Here is an 18,787-nt window from a genome sequence, read left to right on the forward strand (position 1 = left end):
CGCGTACACGGTGCCAGAGGGACCCGAGGTGTCCGCGCAAACCGAGCCGCGAACAAAGACTTGTCTAAAGTTAAGAATGTGCCCCGCCCACGTTGCGTGATCCTGTTCATCAATAAGCCATATGCACATCGATCTCCATAACTCGTTATAGAATAGATGCTGGCTATTCCCCCAGCGGAGGATGCTTTTCAGATACCGCGAAATTGAAGTACACCAAAAAAGTCAAATATTTCTTTTGTTTATTCATTTTATGAACACTTCATTCAGAGTATCTCCAGTTGCCTTTTTTTCTTTCCCTTTTCGTATTTACATTTCGCAAACATCTGATGCTTTAAAAATAAAAGAAAAACGCGCCGCGTTTGACACCGTCTCAGTGCTCCCCGCTCGCACTGGGACGCGGCTGTGCTGTAAGCCTGGCCGCGTGTTAGAGAGCCAGGTCTTAGACCACTGTGCAAACACAGTCATTTCCATAGAACATTCTGTACTCTATTTACAAATATTTTGCTTTGTCATAAAAGCATTTTAAGAAATCAGTTATATAAACATTCGGTTTGTTGTGTTTGTATAATTATATACATACATACATATGCATGTGTATATATATATATTCACACATCCACAACGTTTAACACTGAAGACAACCATGTTACATTCCGGGTATAAAAGTTGTAGTAATATATCTATATTTCTGTCTATACAAAAATTCTCAGTCCCTCAACTTGGTTTTTAAAATTCCTCCCATGAACTGTAACCGTGGAAATGCTTTGTGAAACGACTACCGTTTCACTTGTTTAGGCTTTAATAGCTTGGAGTTGTATGGAAAATATCTGAACTGTTTTCTTCGGAACGAGGTCTCAGTAGGCAGGCATGTAGCTGGCAGGCTTGTCTCAACAGTAATGCACGCGAAAGGCTTTAAAATTCAGCTCTCCCCGTGTCCAGAAACATACAATTGCAATACAATGGTAGATGTGCTATAGCTTCAGCCTGTTTTAATGTGATTGCAGTCTATCAAGTGTCAGGGAAGCCTTTCAGTTTAACACCGGCTGTGCAGAAGCATCAACGACGCTATAAGGTCCACGTGGACGGAGCCAGGAAACAAAAAAAAGAAAAAAGAAAATGAGACCCATAAACGCAGAAACAAACAAACAAACAATATTTTTCTTGTAGGATGATGACTCAAGCATAATAAATATTACTGTCACAGATTAGTTCTGTTCTCCTGGTGTCGACCATGCTCACTGTCATTCACATCCAGTTGTTTCGCGAAGATTTACTTTTGGATCTCAAATGTATAACAATTTGGCCACATGGACGTCAGACGACAGGGCTGCTTCTGCGTCCTGACGCGTTACCATTCATAGCGGATTACAACAGACTTTCTTTGTCTTCTGTGAAAATGCAAGATTCTTATTGACGTGCATAATGTGATAATTCACGAAGAGCAAAGGCTTAATGCATTAAATAACACTGAACAGAGGTGGCACTGCTGTACGAATACGAACAGGAGACGAGACCTCCGCACATAGTGAGAAATCAACGTATAATGGCTACAGACTGATAATTTGAGTCCTTTTTCCGTAGAATGCATAAGTATCGCTTACATCCAAATCGTAAACGCATTTCTGTGCCATGGGGTTTTTTAGTCATTCCTAGGCATAATTTCGTGATAATATTGGCAGCATCATTACATTCTGTATTTGGCACATTCTGTTATTAGACAAGCATATTAAAAAATCTTGCAGTTTGAACAGAAAGACAGGACATTTAAAGTTCAGTACCTAATGGATAAACTATATCCATTGCAATTTTGAAAAGAAAACTGAGATACATTCGTAAAAGAAAAGAACACAAACTAGCTCACCTTGTACTGTCAAATATTTTGTTTGTTTGTTTGCTTTTAAGCAAAATCGCACAATCTGCCCATTATGCCAAAACTGGCCTTCCTGGCTCCCCGCCCTCCCCACTCCAGATTCTTTGTGGGTTTTCTGGAGACATGAAATGAAAGCTGCCGAAATCAGGCCGGACGGAGCGCAGCTCCAAACGTGCTCCGCAGAAGCAGCGCGTGGGCACTGGGGCGTGTCCCCCTCCACCCACACCCATATCAACCCCCCCACCCCGGAGTCCTCCGCTGGCTTCATGGCGGGAGGCAGGAAACCAGAACTCCAGGTTTCCCTGCCCTGGTGTGGGTCGACTCCTCTTGGCCTGTCCCCATCACAAACACGGGAGTCCATCTTAAGTTGGAGGCGACGGATTTTCTGGAAACAGAAAGGCGGAGGAAGAAAGGGAGAGGAACCCAGATTTTTCCCGACACAAAAGCGGGTTCCGGTCTGGTCCCGGGAGACGTCTAGCCCCTAGGCACACGTCGTGACAGTCATGATGCTGCCGGTGCTTCCCCCCCCACTAGCACAAGAGTTGGGGGGCGAGCTGTGGCTCCCGGTGGCCCCACCCCCCTTCTCGGACAGCTTCTTGTCCTTCTGCTTGAGGTGCACCTTGGCGTGACGCTTGCGTTCATCGCTGCGGGCGAACTTGCGACCGCAGAACTCACAGGAGAAGGGCTTCTCGCCCGTGTGCGTACGGATGTGGGTGGTAAGGTGGTCGCTGCGGCTGAACGAGCGCATGCAGATGCGACACTGGAAAGGCTTGTGGCCTGTGTGGATGCGCAGGTGGCGCGTCAGCTCGTCCGAGCGGGAGAAGCGGCGGTCGCAGTTCTCTGCCGGACACGCGTGTGGCCGCTCGTGCACCGGCGTCTTGCTGGGCCGGTTCGGATACTTCCGAGGCCGGATGGGTTTGAGCGTCAGAGTCTGGGTGGGCTGGTGGTGTTGGGGGGCGTGCTGCTGGCCTCCTATGAAGCTGGGGTGGATCTGCTGCTTGTCTTTGAAAGCCCGGATGGTTTCCAGAGGGGTGATGGGGGGCGGGTTGAGACGGATGGGGTCCATCGTTTGGAAAGGCTTGTGCTCCATCACGCCCACCTCCCCCTGGGGGTGGAACAGGTTGTAATCGGGAATCATGGAGAAGAGGCTGCTGTCCATGGATGGCTTGGCCGTGGTGTGATAGTCAGTCCCCGAGTAGGGTAGGGGGGTGGTGGCGGTGGCGACGGGGCTGTGGTGGAAGGAGACCTGGTCCTGGTACATGTCGCTGCAGGTGGAGTACGCGGGTAGAGGGCCCCCGTAAACCTGCTCCAGCTCCGAGGACTGGGCGCCCATGCTTCCGGAGGCCGTGGAGGTCTGGGTGGTGATGGTGCCCGGTGACGGAGACACGCCCAAGATGCCCGCGCTCACCAGGCTGATGATGTTGTTGTCGGAGCACCAGCTGGATCCCCCAATCCCCCCCGAAGGAGGTGTGTCGAAGGCAAACTTGCCCAGGTAGGTCACCGTCTGCCCGCTACGGTTGGACTGGAAGCTGGAGCTGTACTGGAGCTCCGCTGTGCCCTTGTCACTGCCCATGCCCATATTCATGATGTTATCTGCAACATGAGAAGGGACAGGAGAGAAAACTGTAAACAGGCTCACTTATCTCCCACCAGTGACCTCCTGAAAATCTATTACAAGGCAAAAAAAACACAATAAGCACAGCAAAGATAATAGATTTCACAGCTTAAACAAACAAGTATGAGACACAGAAGGTAACGAAAATCATCCCAAGTTGCCCAAACACAGAGTTCAGTACCTGACCAGATTTCAATTCTTTTTTTATCTTGAGCGAAAATGAGAGTTTATCTGCCACAATATGACAGTTTCACGGACCTGCGAGAGTACAGTCCGACTCCGGGACAGAAGTCACTGCTGGTGCTGCTGCGAAAAAGTTTCCTGGCCCTGGATCCCGGAGGCGCGCATAAATCAAGACCTAAGTACCCCCTACGATCCAATGCTGCACCGATTTCAAGAGGACAGCCGCATTTTTACCACAAGCCCAAATTCTTCCACATCGGGCGCTGTGAAAAACCACTGCTGTCTCTTTAAATGACCCACATCGCTCTCCAGGTTGGGTGCTTGCTGCTCTCCTGCAATTAAAATATGATAGGTGCAACCCATTCAGTACCCAGGAGGTACCCAGCGTTTAGGATTTTGGCGCTGGTCCATTTGGGGAGGTGTATCAGGGCCAATTTTAAAATACATTAAAGCCAGTTTCCCACCGACCTGCAGCTGAAGGAACCAACGACCAACTAAAAAATGCTGCTTAGAGCGGGAGGAGGGTCTGCCTAACTCTCATAAGACACACCTGACCTTTAGTATCTACATATACAAATCTCCCCGAGGTTCAAATTAAAATTTTTAATATTCCATTGCGGGGGTTTCTGCTATAGGTGCAACAACACACAAGATGTAAAACGTTTTGGGGTACAAGCATGGTATAATGTAAATATGAGGACAATTTGGCTAATAGTACGGAATGATGCTAAATTCCTCATGACATTCACAGCTCTGCAGATATCACCTTTTGCGTAGCAGTAAAATTTTACTTTGGCAATGCGCACGCATCCATTGCAGTAATTGCTATCTGTGTACCAGAACTTGGCTTGGTATAAAGCACAATGAAACAAACAAAACCACAATTGCATACAGTATACAATAGTTATCCAACACACTGGGCATTTGCAAAAACCTTGAGATTTTAGGAATTTGCTGCGTCTGTTATATTGTTGGACCCACAGAAGAAATATAGGCCCAACACTGTATATAAACGTTAGATTAATAAATAGTCTAATATCTTTTTCATTTTAACAATTCAAAACAAAGGTGCAGTACAAGTTAAATGCACTTATTTTGAATTTATTTCCTTTTAACCCCTATTAGCCGCCTGTCTAGACGAACCAGTATTGCTTATTAAATAGCTATCCAATGTATATTGTATGTATAGCATAAATAAGCTTATCATCTTAAACTTAAGAGATTTAATAAAATGATATGAGACATATCTTGCTTGATTTTAAAGATATACGTCTAAAGGTTTACGCCACAAAATAAATTCTAACAAGCCTGATAACTTTCCAGGACTAAACAATGCGAAATAGAATTTGAATGGGCGCCAGTGTTTACTGTAACTGAATATTAAATTATTAGTTTCGTTCAAATCGTGTATTTAAAAATCCAGCTGAACCGAGGCCAAAAATAACTAACGACGGGGGAAGATTGCGTTTGTGGAACAATGCGCTTGTGGCGCGAGTTACTGAATGGCTTAACAGCGGGGACAAAACCCACATAGTGGTTTTTTTCACGTGAGTCGCTTACATCAAAGCAGTGCTCATCTCAGACTAAATAAATTGGTTGAAATGACATCAAAGAATCAAAACAACGACGCAAATTTTTGGTCGTATCAGTGTAACTGGAGTCTACTTAAATAACTCGTTAAAATATTCACAATCTTCAGTTTAAATTAACATTAAACATCAAGCATTTGCGATAAAATATATGCAATTCATTTATACGCAAAATTAATTCAGTCGGGCGGATTGCACAGCTGCCAATTCTTTTTCTGTGGATACGCGAGTCATTCCACGCCTTTATGCACTACAAAATCCACTGATGTCATGGTTTAAATTTTTTAATGATTTGCAATTAATTTAAAACTTTAGAATACTGTACCATTGTTCCAAGATACCTGATGTTATTAACTTGTAATGTAATCGACAATTAGCGAAATCAAAATTAGCAAACGGCAAACACTAGATGAATTGCTAACACCTGTGAAATAAACAACGTATTGGATTGTTAGTTACTTAGCATCACTATTCTACATTTTAAAAATCACGTTACAATTTCAACGTCGAATTAAACTGAAGGGCGACCAGCAGACATATCTCGTGCACGTTACATTTTAATAAAATTAATAGTCGACTGTACTGAGTACTGCTTATTCTTTGCTTTACTTTGTTATTTAATTATACGTGTATTAAAAGCTTTATTGATGTTATTTACTATGTAATTATCTTCTTTATCATTCTCTTGCTATTATAGTATGAGCGGATTTATCCTATTTTGAAAAAAAAAACACCTGCTACACTCATATAATTGTTTGTTGCGCGTCTTTTATATCGATCTGCCAGGGACTCGTTTCTTAAACAGCAATAGCTGAAGTTTACCTTTATAAATAATTTAGCTAAACCACGAATCACGATTACAAAGTAATAGCAATTAACTGACACGTTTGAACGAAATATCTTATTAATGTTCAAATACAAATAGTTTACTACAAAATGAGGAAGGTTTCACAAGGAAACAAAGTAATGTATTACAGTCTTAAGAACAAGGAACAACTGACCTTTGAAGGAAAAATCATTTCCACTGCTTTAGTAAAATTGCCATGACCTCTATCGTGTTACACTACTGTAAGCTAGAAATGTGTATATTACTGTAAATAGGCCAAGTAGTTTGATATGATATAATTATAGCATCATTCAAGTTGTAGGTGCCTAAATAGTGCCTCTGAAGTTTGAAACGGACTAGCCCGCCTGCGCTGTTGCACTGTACGCCCACTAAAGAACAACAGGAAGGAAAAGGTACTAGAGAAGTATGTGAAGTAGAAATAGCTGAAAATGAATATTGTGGCGTACCAGTTGTATCCGGGGAAATGGAGAGAATATTAAAGAACTGAATTTCTACGTGCTCATTCGTATGTATAATGTAGACAGAATTATCCTGACAGTTGTGCGCGGTGCGTGGGTTAAGGTGTTCCGCTGTAACTTAATCGCTTGTAAAATATCTACAATATTTAAGTTAAAGCAACTTGTTTCAAGAGAATTATTATTGCGATCATGCATACCTACACACCCACCAGTGTAGGCGCATACAGATTCACTCATCCACTGGTAAGGGGGAGAAATTAAATTAAATATAAAAACAAATACTACGTCTATAATAATAATGTTATATAAATAATATTAATAATTATGCCTGCCTATTTCATTTAATTTTCCGCATCAAAATGTGTCACGTATAACACAGCTATATGTATGCTGTGGCCAAACACAAACAATTAAAGAAGGCTAGGAAAGCAGAGCGATGAAGATTAATGCAGAGGTGTAAGAACAGTCATGTCCCCATGTGGACATCCAGATCCTTGGAAATAACTGTCGTGGTGTTCAAATAACACCATTGTCGTTGTGCCGTATTGGCAGCTACTGGATATTTATAAATACAAACAATTGCAACTGTAAACTGTGCAGTCTCAATTGTCACATTATGAAAGCAAAAGTAAAACCGTAATCTATGACAAGGATTTGTTAAATAAATTAAGTGTAAACGCATCGCACGGTGGAGCGCAAACAGGTGTCGGAAGCACCGAATGCTGCTCTCCGTAGCCGTCAAGACAACTGTTGCCTCCCCGGCGCTTCAGAGCTGAAGCGAGCGCGGCGTAGTTAAAGGAGCGTCGCACTACGAGTCACAAACAAAATACGTTTTACATTAACAACCAAGCGTAAATATCTCTCTCTTACCTGAATTCATCTGCGAATAGTGAGAAATAGAATCCGTGCTGGTGAAAATGTTCATAGATGTAGGAATGTCCTCTTCAGGGTAAAGGCTGTCAGGAATCGTATTTATTAAACTGCTCATGGTAAGAGGGAGCTTGTCCGCTAATTTCCCTGTCATAGCAGTTATTCAGTCTGTCATAAAAGGGAACGCGTATGTTATCCCCACAGATACACCAAGCGTGTTCTCCGATGGACAGTACAATGAATCGCGATCTGGAAGAGTAATGGTGATCAAAGGAAGAAAAAATCCAGGTGGTGTTGTATCCAACAGAAGTTCATAAAAGGTAGCGCTGGTTTTTCTTTGTTGTTATGCTGGATAATTATTCAGAAGTGAATTTTCTTTTTAAAATATATTTGTTTGCTTGTTGTTGTTGTAAAGTCTTTTAATCAATGGAACCGTGGTGTTAGATGAACAAGTGTAGCGCAGCTCGGTGTATTGCTCAGATAGGGAACTCCAACGCTTGCTGGTATTAAATAGTGGGACGGAACAACGGCGTGACGTAGATGACCATTTAAGGACATACAAAGCAAGGCGGTCCGGCTCACGTCACCAATGGAAGCACCTCATAGTGGAACATTAGATTCTATAGCAGGAAGGCGAGCTGCTGGGGGGAGCGGAGGACCTGCTACAGCGATCTGCCGACTGATCTATAATTTTCTTTTATCGCTATAACTTGAAGACACTTTTAAAATCCATACAATTAATCTTTTTAAACAACACCGATACATCCCACGTGTTACCAAAAATATTATTGCGTCCCAAAGCCCTTGAAAATGCTTTTATTTAGATTAAAAGCATATTAAAATTGTATCCAAAAGTATAGCCTAAAGAACCAACTAGAGCGATAGGATAAATTTCGTCTTGACCATTGTGGCGCACCGCATACACATAAAACTCTCAGCTTTAAAATGGATTAGTTATTGAAAGGGCATAACTTTGACTGAGCATGGGGGGGGGGGGGGGGGGGGTTGGGTGTCCACTCATATTGGTTGGTTTTGAGTATTTGGGGGGGGGGGGGGGGGTTACAAACCCCCATCCCTTCATAATTTACGCTCGTGGGTTATTGTGTATTTAGACACGTGCCATTAAGCCGTGCCAACAATGAACGACGTTAGGCATAAAACTAGATACGTCAATAATGATGTGTGTATCTTTAAAGTATAGCCTACAGTATCGCACGACTTACACATCGAAAAATAAGCGAGATTAATAAACCAAGCTATCAAATTATCAACACCCACGGATGCTGACCTCATGATCCCGACTCTATTGCATCTTTTAAATTCCTCATGATTTATTATTAATAATGAATACCTCCAAAGTACATAAACAGTGAACGTGGGTAGGCCTATATATTTATTAAATGGCAACCGATGAGTAACTTGATATGAAGAATGTCAGCGTTTCCTCTGGCGCGTTGTTGTACGTAAACGTGCATCAGCAGCCTTCACGGTAGAGGGTCTCAGACTGAAGGCTCCAGCAGCGGCAGAAGTCCGTCTGCGACATAGCATGACACCCGCACCCCGGCTCGATTCAGCCCAGAGCGACACGCTTCTGCTGCGTTACTTTCACTCACATCGACCTGTGGGCAGCTCAGAGCGCTACTTTTTAAGATGACCTCAGTGGGATGAATGGGGTGATTACGAAGGACCTGGTTTGGTAACCTATTTAAAACCAAATACTCACCTCTGCCTCACAAATAAAGACATCCAGAAAGAGAGGGACAGAACTAAGGTAGGTAGGGTCTCTCAACTGACTCCGCGCGGCTATTAGCTGTACTGCTACTGGCGGGGGGGGGATGACTGCACCTACAGATCCAGCCAGTAGAACTTACAAAATGTTGTTACAATTCCACGTATATAGAACTTTTTTTGATTCGCACGCAACAAAAATAGTATTGTCTATGTCTTAGCACCTCGATATGAACTCCTTAGGTTAGGCCCGGCGACAGGACGCAATAGTGGAAAATGGAAAAAAAAAAACAGTTTTCGCCTCTGCGGGTTCCTCTTACGACGATGTGTAGAGACACAGAGGCGTGACTGCCAAATAAAGGGTGCTTACAAGCCAATCGATACACAGGGTTCTGCTCATAAACTGGATACATAGAAATTCAGATGTAACACCACTGGACGACATAAGACGCCAATTAGGAAACTTAATCGCTTGTAAATATTGCAAGCTCTGCGCAGATTAGCAGAACCCCGACTCGTACGGCGGCGCCAGGCTCGCAGCCGAAGTGGAAACTCCAAATAAGGCATGGATCCGGCACCGCCCCTTACTGTCTCTATTTGGTTAGAAAAGTTCCGGTTAAGCAAACTGCAAAGTGGAAAAGAGATCGGAACCCACAGCCATTAAAGGAACCGCAGAGGGCGACACGTCATGGCTCCTATTTCACCAATTTAGAAACCAGAAAGAGAAAATATCTTATCTGTTTCTTTTAAAAATAATACATTCACAAGGGAAGCGACATCCCCTGTTTGTAATTATTGACTCTGTGGTTATTGTTGACTTTTAATAGCGTCAGGGAAAGTCCACCCAAGCTTATAATTGGACATATTTTCATTTTTTATTTCTAAATAAGCATTAAAGTCGCAAAATTACGATGAGTGCTATAATTAATAGCATTAGTGACGCAATTAATACAGCTTACTATACGCATGTAAAAAAATAATAAACCGATTTTCATTCGTATTGATTGACTACAATGCTGAATGTCATTAATTAGCTTTGTCGAAATATATATTTGTCTTATGTGTAATCGATGTCCAGCCTGCAGTCTAGGTGGATACAGGATACCCGGGGCAGGAGTTTTTTTAGACTTGGCATGATAGTCAAACTGATAGCGTCACACTTTCCCTCAGTGTGACAGGGCAGTACTTAGTATTACAGGGACATACATTCTTCCAGTGGAATATACATTTATATACAGTGCTGTGCAAATGTCTTAGGCAGTCCAAAGAAATGTTTAAAGCTGTTTATCTGGGTAGCAAGTGTACTTTGGCTTAGGACAAAAAAAACACAATTTAACATTAGAACATGTGCAAATTAAGAGTAACACAATAAAAACTAGTAAGAATTTCTTCTGTTTTCTAAAAAGTTACTGATATCTAGTTGGATGGCTAGGTGAACACCGCTTCAGTCCCCAAACTTCTCCTCAGGGGCACCTCAGCCGTTCCATGATCTTGTTAAATTTCACCGACGCCTCAATTAAATAATTAAATATATTGGTTTAAAAAGTCAGTGAGAGATTGACCAGCTGTATGAGGTGTGCTAGTGGCCAAGTCAAACAATACATGGCTGCACTGGACGGTCGCTGTAAATACTGGGATGATTTTAGCAGAGGTTCTGAAATGGCTGAGCTGACACACTTCGACAGGCATAATATCATAGTTTTACACCAACATAAGGATAATCTGAACATCATTTTCTTTGACTGCCTAAGACTTTTGCACAGTACTGTATACATTCAGTATACTGATATACAGATACATACATATGGCTGATTCAGGGGGCCCAGCACTGCATAGGGTCCCCAAAAACTATTCCCCCCCCCTTTCCCCCACCACTAGGTAATGTGACATTCAGGCCCAGATTTTCTAGCTGCTCCTGCACTTCTGAGTACACAGTGGGTGAAAAAAAAAGTTGAAACTGTGATCTGGCAGGGGTGGGATTTGCCCAGAAACAGGACAGGCAGTTCCGGACCCCGGATGCCGGAGCCTGTGCTGTTAAGCTCCCTGTCTGGGTCCATCACGCCCTCTACTGCGCGGAGGACACACTGGACACTGGAGGTGAGTTAGGAGGGCGCCAGGCCAGGAGTCCTGTATGTACCCAAAATGCAACAAGGGGACGACTCAGGACAGAGCACAGATTTCTCTAAAACCTTCTGCTTCTGCACAGGCTGTTCAGTGCTGCTCAGAGATCACACAAAGAATGAGGGTTTCTTTGTGGGCTTCTCTGTAGTGAACAGACAGGGGGTCCCCTGTGGCCCCCTCAGTAACTCAGGCTAGCAGGACAGTCTATGCGGACAAGGCCTGAGACATAGAAAGTGGTTTGCGATGCAGGGATTCCCCCAAGCCAGTCACCCCAGGGACAGCAGACTCCCCAGACGGTGGGCTCTGTGCCCCTCAGAGTCACTACAGTGATGCACAGAGGGGCTGCAGGGAATGTGGGTCCTGTGCTTGCCATCGATGACAGGGAATGAGACTTCAATAAGACTAAAGATTCCACTAGAAGAGACAGGCTATGTTTTAATTAAAGAAAACACACACGGCCAGTATTAAAGTCAAAGAACAAGCCGCAGTGACCCAAGGGGAGCTGTCACATGCCGACACATGAAAATGAAAGCTGGTGCTGTTGACTAAAAAAAGAGAACCAACCAGGAAGAGTGTCTTTGACAAGCAAACAGAACATTTTCCATTCCTTTGCATACCTGCGCACACCAATATGTTGCCTGTTTTCAGTACCTGCTCCGAAGCCCCATTCGCAGTTATATCTTTCATGATAAAGACTGGTCAAACTCATTCATGTTTACAAAGAAAAAAACGTGACATAATTCAATCATTTTACAGTTAGTTGGTCACACTTCAAAGCTAGCGTACGCTGTTAACCAGTGCAACCTTAATTCTGAAAGAGGTGATGTCATTATGTTTAATTAATGAATCGTAACAAATACACAGGGAATTACCATTGCAGTCTGGAAGCATGTGGGAAAATGTGCATAAATACCGTGAAGCTGAACAATCCAGTGCAAAAGTCAGACGGTGCGATAATCACGTCACAATCAGTACGAACGATAAAAAACAGCCAGAAAAGCGAAGCACAGTTATGAAAAGTAAATAAAGTGATGCGTATCTGAGAGCATGTTTGTAGACAACAGCCACTGTTTGTGATGACTGGCATGTACTTATGGATAGGATGCTTTCTTTGCCTCGGTTCAAAATAAAAAGTAGCAGCAGTAGTAGTAGTAATAATAATAATAGTAATAACAATAACAATAATAATAATAATAATAATACTAATAATAATACTAATAATAATAATAATAATCACCCACCCAGGTTGTTCGCTAATTTTAGATGACAGTTCTGACAGGATCCCATTGACGGAGCATTGAACGACTTAGTCATTTCAATTATTTCAGATTCTTGCTCTACCCTCCCAAAAATCTTTTCAGGTGGGGGGGTGTGTGGAGGGTGGTGCCACAAGTATCTCCCCCCCCCCCTTGGTTGATCTCTGGCTGGTCCCTCTGTTCCTCCGTCTTCCCGCCGCCCCCTGTAATCGTAACCGTCGCATCGCTGGTTCCAATTAGCCGTCCAGATGAGGTGTGTAGGAGGGCAGTCCTGACAGCGGGCCGGACGGGGCCCCTGACAGCGGGCCGGACGGGGCCCCTGGAAGCCCCCGCGTGGCCATGGGGTGGCAGCGTCTGCATCAGGCCTCCCCGGCTCGTTTGAATACGGGGATTCCGTGGAAGCGTTGACTTATCTCAGATGGCTATCGGGCTGATTTCAATAGAGGGTTGGAAAAAAAGCTAAGCCGCTATGGGTATCTAATCAAATTAGCTAGCTTTATTTTCCAGCGACACAGAGGCCAACTGAAATGACTGTTCCTCAGTGCTATTATATCCCAAGGCAATGTAGAGCACTTATTCCTTACCGGAAGGGATATGATAAGATTATTAATATAAATTATGGGAGGATTATGAATCGACTGCCCTCTGTCGCATTTCATCATTAAGGCCTGATGACATTAAAGGGCAGGGCAGGGCAGGGCAGGCCTTCTTCCATGTGGCAGTTTGGACAAGGCAGAGTTCATGCTGCACTGGAGAATAATAATAATTTGCATGAATACAGCAAAATACAGAATCATCATTATATTCACTGGCAGAGGGCCGAAGCTGTGGAAAAATATGACTGAGAGGACACGCCCCCGTATTAATTCTTTATTATACAGAGTATGTATATCTGGGGTGTCCAGACCTCATCAGGATGGATGTTAAGGGGCGGGGTCAAACTAAAGGTCAAATTAAAGGTCAAACTTTTGTCTTAAGTGTTTATGGTAGACAGGACTATAATTCTGCTTTTGCCAGGAGGGTGGGGCCTTGAGTCTGTGTCCCAGTCTCCCTTTTCTCTACACTCAGCCAGAAGGCCAAGCCAACGGAGGCCCCGTCTCTTCAGTTGAACCCCCCACCCCCGAGTGCCCCCCCCACCCCTCCCCCACCGCCACCCGAGGCACATAACAGACAGCTGCTTATACACATTAGGTCAGGTCAGTTCTAAGAAGCGTTTACAGAAAACATCAAAGTAGCGCAACAGAATGAGCCACACAGCTGCTGGAATTAAAATAAAATTAAAATTTGTAGACAGGAAAGAACAAAAACTTGAATGCGGTAATTTGCGCATGTTTAATTACAAATATGGTTAGGCAATTCAGGTAATTACCAATATTCAGCTAAATTAATCTCTGCTTGAATAAACTGAAGTTACTTATTACTACTTATCATACAGCCAAGGGAGAAAAACGTCTTTTTAAATGATACAGTACAGTCTTTCGGATTAACCCTTCCTTTAACATGTTCCCGCTTTTAATAACAGAATCCATTTAGGATGATAAAACCTCACGTCGTTACCCATTGTTCACACACATAGCGATCTTTGGTTCCCGGATGCATAGCTCACAAAGAAAAAAAAAGTGTCAACACCCCCTACTACGAGAAGATGGAGATTTTGTTTTGGGGAGTGTGGCGGTGGTGCTTTCAGATCACTGGGGACCGAAGGATGGAACACATATGAGGGTCCACGGCCCCCTCTGCGCACTGCCGTCCAGTTTGCCGTCAGACCCAGCCATAAGCAGGTATCAAGCTCGCGGAGGTACACAGGCGTTATTCAGCATGGTGCCTGCTAGGTCTGGATGTCTGTAGCCTGCAGTTTGTGAAAAACGTCGGGTCAAAAAATGGACGGAAGCGGCAGGGTGGAGCCAAAACAGAAGGAAGGTGGTGTATTTGTTACATTACAGCCTTCACACTTTGGTGCCACTTAATTAAATAAGTGCATACCATCCATCTATTTTAAGCAAACACCTATCCAATTAGGGATGCAATGAACTGAAGCCTACTTAGGAAACAGATGGTGTAAAGCAGGGTTTAATCTGGACGGGACTGCAGTCCGTCACAAGATCCACACACACGCACACACTTAGACAAACACAACCGTGCAATCAACGGGACGCTCCACCCCAACTCAATGACGTATGATCCTCTGGCATAATTACAGGTTTGATTATGTGGAACGGCATTTGTTAATTAGCATTATAGTTTATTAAGTTTAATTAAACTATTAACATTTTTCTCAGACAGGAAGCAGATGGGATCCCTCAACACTGGAATGAGTCTCTTTGTGAGCCTAGCGCTGAATGGGAGGGAGATCTTATTGTTCAGCATTTTGTCAGCAAACCGGGCATAAAGTGTAACAAGAGGAACATGCATTTTTTTCTTATTTGAGGAAAAGTAGTAAATATTCAAGCTGGAGACAAAAAAAAAAAAAACAACAAAAAAAATCACTGGAGATAATGAATCAATAAGGTAGTGGGGTTCACACAGAGGCCACTAGGAGCTTCAGAGCGAGTGGCTTAACTGGCAAAGCGGCGCAGAGATCCGCTACCTTACGCAGCCCCGTCGTCTCACAGAACACCGTGATGGGGGTCAATGAAGCCCCCAGCGAGACATCGATCACGCTCACATCAAAGTCTCCGGCACAAATCCCCGCTCCTTTCAGACTGCAGCCGTATCGACAGGCATCTTTCCTCGAAGGAGCAGTCCGCTTGGCTGCGGTATTAGTGCACCGACGGTCTGTCCACACCAGAGAAAAACCATGCCCCCTTACCCACACAAACACTCATCCATGGAGTGCAGCGCCCACTCCTGTACATTTTTGGTAGGTTCATGCCAGGGCTTTGACACCTTGTTAAGAAAAAAACCTTAAACAACGTTGACTCAGCAAAACGCATCACCCTATTTGAGTGTTATGTGGTGAATGGAAATACAACTTTGACAAACATGTTCCTTTCTCAGGGTGGAGAAAAAAAAGCAGCCCCCCCCCCCATAGTGTCTAGCTTTCTGTAGCACGGCGAAGTATTTTGGTTCAAGTTCCACTGCGGCTTCCGGCTCAGTTGCGGTTTTGGTTTTACTGCCAGCTTCCCCTGTTGGCCCTGACGTATTTCCTTGTTGAATTAGAATAAACCCTTTCCACACAAGGACCCATGATACTGGGCCTCTTCCCTTTGCTTTCATTAGCCACTGGAAAGAAGTAGAAAATCCCCTGCAGTTAATCTGAGAATCGGACCCCTTCGCCTCTTACCACAATGTCGGGGGGCACAGACAGTTGTTATGGAAGATACTCCGTGGGAAGATGACTTTCATTTTTTCTTCGTTTGCTCAGAAATCAGCCAGGCCGAACCCATTTACAGTACAAGGGGAAAACTTCAATAAAGATTTGAGAGTGTGCAGGGTGAGAATCAACTCAGCTCATTCACCGCAGGACCCAGGAAGCTCTCGTTGACGCCACTGCTGTGGATTGACACTGTGAATAACCAAACTACTTGTAGCAGGTGAACATATACTTTTATTATTCAACTTTCCACCACACCAACTTATTTCAGTGGGAAATCATATGAGGACACTGTGACAGGCCACCAAAAGTGGGATAATATTTGAGCAAATATTGATTTATCTTTTCCGTAATCAAATTGCAATTTTCACGTACAAGCAGACATAGACACATACAAAAAATGTGAATTATTGTCAGTCACAGGGTTATGATGTCATTATGGCTTATGATGGATTAATTATGTCCATGTGGTTCATATCTTTTGAACATGGTCTTGGGGGAACTTTGATCAATCATTAACATGCCGGGATTAGACACTGCTAATCAGCACCAGTGTTAAAGATTAAAAGACGGACATTACTGATGGATACAGTGACGTTAGCACTGAAGGTAAAGCTCTATCGCAGTTCTCTGTTGGGTTCAGCGAAAATATTTCAAACTCAAGGGTCAACAGCAGCGTCAGTCCGACTTCCATGGGATGCCCTGATTTCGATTCTTTATGCCCTTATCAAAGCGAATTAAGAGCGAATCACCTCAGCTGGTATCTTTCAGCTAAATTAGGGTTGTTTTCATGCTGAAACACAACTGCCTGCTTCCAGTGACCCCAGTGTCAAACAAAGCACATGTTTACAGGGATCCCAGGCAGAATTGCGACTCATGGACTCTCTTCCACAGGAGACGTTAATCTGGGAGTTAATCTGGAGTTACAACGGCAGACTATTAAAAACAAAACAGTTTAGCGCGATTTTGGACAGCCAGTACCATTCAGAATAAGCACGAGCTTTCTGACGATTACGCATATCTATTAGAGAAACTCCTTTACTTGATTCTAGTAGAAGCTTAATTCCTATTATCTGAGCATAAACCTCTTGCTGGAGCAAACACACATTAGAGCACATTTACCCCACAGGAAAAAGATTTAGCAGACTTAAGAGGATCTTGGTAAACATGTCTCGTTAATATTAGTGGGGAAAAAATGTTTCTCTAGCAGAAGCAAACAGCTAATCTTCTTCTCAGATGGCACACTCGAGTAGACAGCTGGCCAAGCTGTACCCCTGTTGTTACTGGTTCTGCGCCAGAGGTCGGAGGTCCCGGGCGGCACTAGCAGCCCGGCAAGGTGTCCGTCACTCCGCTGCATTCTGGGTGAGAAACTGCAGAGCAGCCACTGGGCGCCCCAGGCTGAACTTCTTGACAAAGGCCTGTGGGTCCCAGCTCCCTAGGATGACACATGGGAGAAGGCATAAGATGCAGGGGTCAGGGGCCTGGGTGTGGAGAGGGGTGTCTGTTCAGACAGTCAGAGGATCAGGTCAGGTGCACCCTGTGTACCTCCCCCACCCACCCTCTTCTTAGTGGCCATTTTTTTTTCCTTCAAAGAGACAGAGATGCGAGATTGAAGCACGTGGCACTGGGACGTGAGTCACAGAGAAGAGCACTGCTGAAAATAAAACATGTTGCCGTAGCGCTGGGGGTGGGCGCGCAAGGACGTTTTGGCAACGGCAAGACTCTGCGACTGCCTGCACTGGTTATTTTCTTCCCTTTTTTTAAAACAAACACCAGACGGCCGTCCGGCTGGTATGACAATATCACTTCGTGGATTTTTGACAAGCGCTCCATTCCCAGCCCCCCTCCCCTCCCCCCCAGCACAGAAAATCTGAATTAGAAATCCAAGGCGACAAATGGATTTTTATTTTCTTCTAGCTGTTGAAAATGAACTTTTTTTCCCTCGGTAAACAAAGCTTCGGGGGCTGTGTAAGAAGGAGAGTCTTGGCCTGCTCTCTGATGGTAATGATGGCTATTTTTAAGCCTCATGAACAGAGCACATTTCTTAACGCCCGGACCTGTTACAGCCCTGTCTCCCGTACTTCCAGCTAGAAACTGGGGGGGAGGGGGGTGTTTCATCCAGGGTAACACAGGTCTCTAACGGCAGTCGTGAAACAGTGCGGGAACATAGGCCGCAGCAACTTACATAATGCGGGCCGGACCAGGGTAAATTCTGCAAACACGAGTAATGTAATATAAAACGAAAAAGCAGGGTTGGCATCACACGTCCGCAAGGCTGCAAAAACAGCGGAGCGGAGAGGAAATCGCAAACAAACAAATCAGCAAACAAGCAGCAAAGGCGGACGGCAAATTCATCACTCGTGAGGGAAACCCCTTTCTCTTCAAAGCTGCACGGCTGACCACATCCTGGAAGGAGCGTGCTCCCCGTGTGCATGCGCGCCGGCATGAGAGCAAAACTACGCCAAAAGGAGCTCACGCACGAACGTTTGCCCGGTCCGCTCTTGCCTCCCCATGGACCTCGGGGCACGACCTGCAGACGCACATCCTCATAGGACATTTCACGGTAATCTACCTGCAAGACAGGCTTGGGGGTCCCAAATAAATTGCTGAGCTGGGGGATAATTATCCAAAAGCCTGAGCAATGCCACAGCTAATCGCAACCCTCAGTTTCCTAATAACACCACAGCCATATTGTCGCTCCACCTGAAAGCCGAGATGCTTTTTGGAAGCTTCTCCCCGTCCTTAAATCCATTTAAAAAATTAATACCACTTTACAACATTGAAATCATCATCAGACAGCTATACTATTTATTTATTTTTTTTTAATTTGGCTTAATAACTCCTTTTAAATTATCTCTCTCACTCTCTCACATACACACTATAGATTAAAAAAAAGATTAAATCCCACACATCCATGACCATGATAAGTAAACAATT

The 18,787-nt window shown here is 44.2% G+C and overlaps 3 protein-coding genes across 4 annotated transcripts in view; 1 reads left to right on the plus strand and 2 right to left on the minus strand.

Annotated features, from left to right (window-relative positions):
• Positions 1–18,787, plus strand: part of tcf7l1b (transcription factor 7 like 1b) — a 611,697-nt gene that overhangs the window by 5,428 nt on the left and 587,482 nt on the right. The window lies entirely within an intron of this gene.
• Positions 223–7,902, minus strand: egr3 (early growth response 3). Its single transcript, XM_048980088.1, has 2 exons — positions 7,433–7,902; positions 223–3,463 (listed from the first exon to the last, which is right to left on the minus strand). The coding sequence occupies exons 1-2, from the start codon at positions 7,584–7,586 to the stop codon at positions 2,352–2,354; spliced, it is 1,266 nt and encodes a 421-aa protein (XP_048836045.1). The 5' UTR covers positions 7,587–7,902; the 3' UTR covers positions 223–2,351.
• The window catches only part of LOC125711381 (phosphatidylethanolamine-binding protein 4), a 73,095-nt gene continuing 70,369 nt past the window's right edge, over positions 16,062–18,787 (minus strand). For both annotated transcript variants that reach the window (XM_048980217.1, XM_048980227.1), the window contains one exon: positions 16,062–17,285. In XM_048980217.1, the coding sequence (XP_048836174.1) occupies positions 16,998–17,285 (288 nt within the window). In that variant the 3' untranslated portion in view covers positions 16,062–16,997. The remainder of the gene's footprint in view (positions 17,286–18,787) is intronic.

The sequence above is a fragment of the Brienomyrus brachyistius genome, chromosome 2 (genome assembly GCF_023856365.1).
Source record: "Brienomyrus brachyistius isolate T26 chromosome 2, BBRACH_0.4, whole genome shotgun sequence".
Taxonomy (NCBI): Eukaryota; Metazoa; Chordata; class Actinopteri; order Osteoglossiformes; family Mormyridae; genus Brienomyrus; species Brienomyrus brachyistius.

What these genes read in the sequence shown, in the direction of transcription:
- egr3 (XM_048980088.1), bottom strand. Translation starts at nt 7,586, where the DNA reads ATGACAGGGAAATTAGCGGACAAGCTCCCTCTTACCATGAGCAGTTTA. An exon ending in CTATTCGCAGATGAATTCAG is followed by an intron (nt 3,464 to 7,432) that starts GTAAGAGAGAGA and finishes CTCATGTTGCAG; the next exon opens with ATAACATCATGAATATGGGC.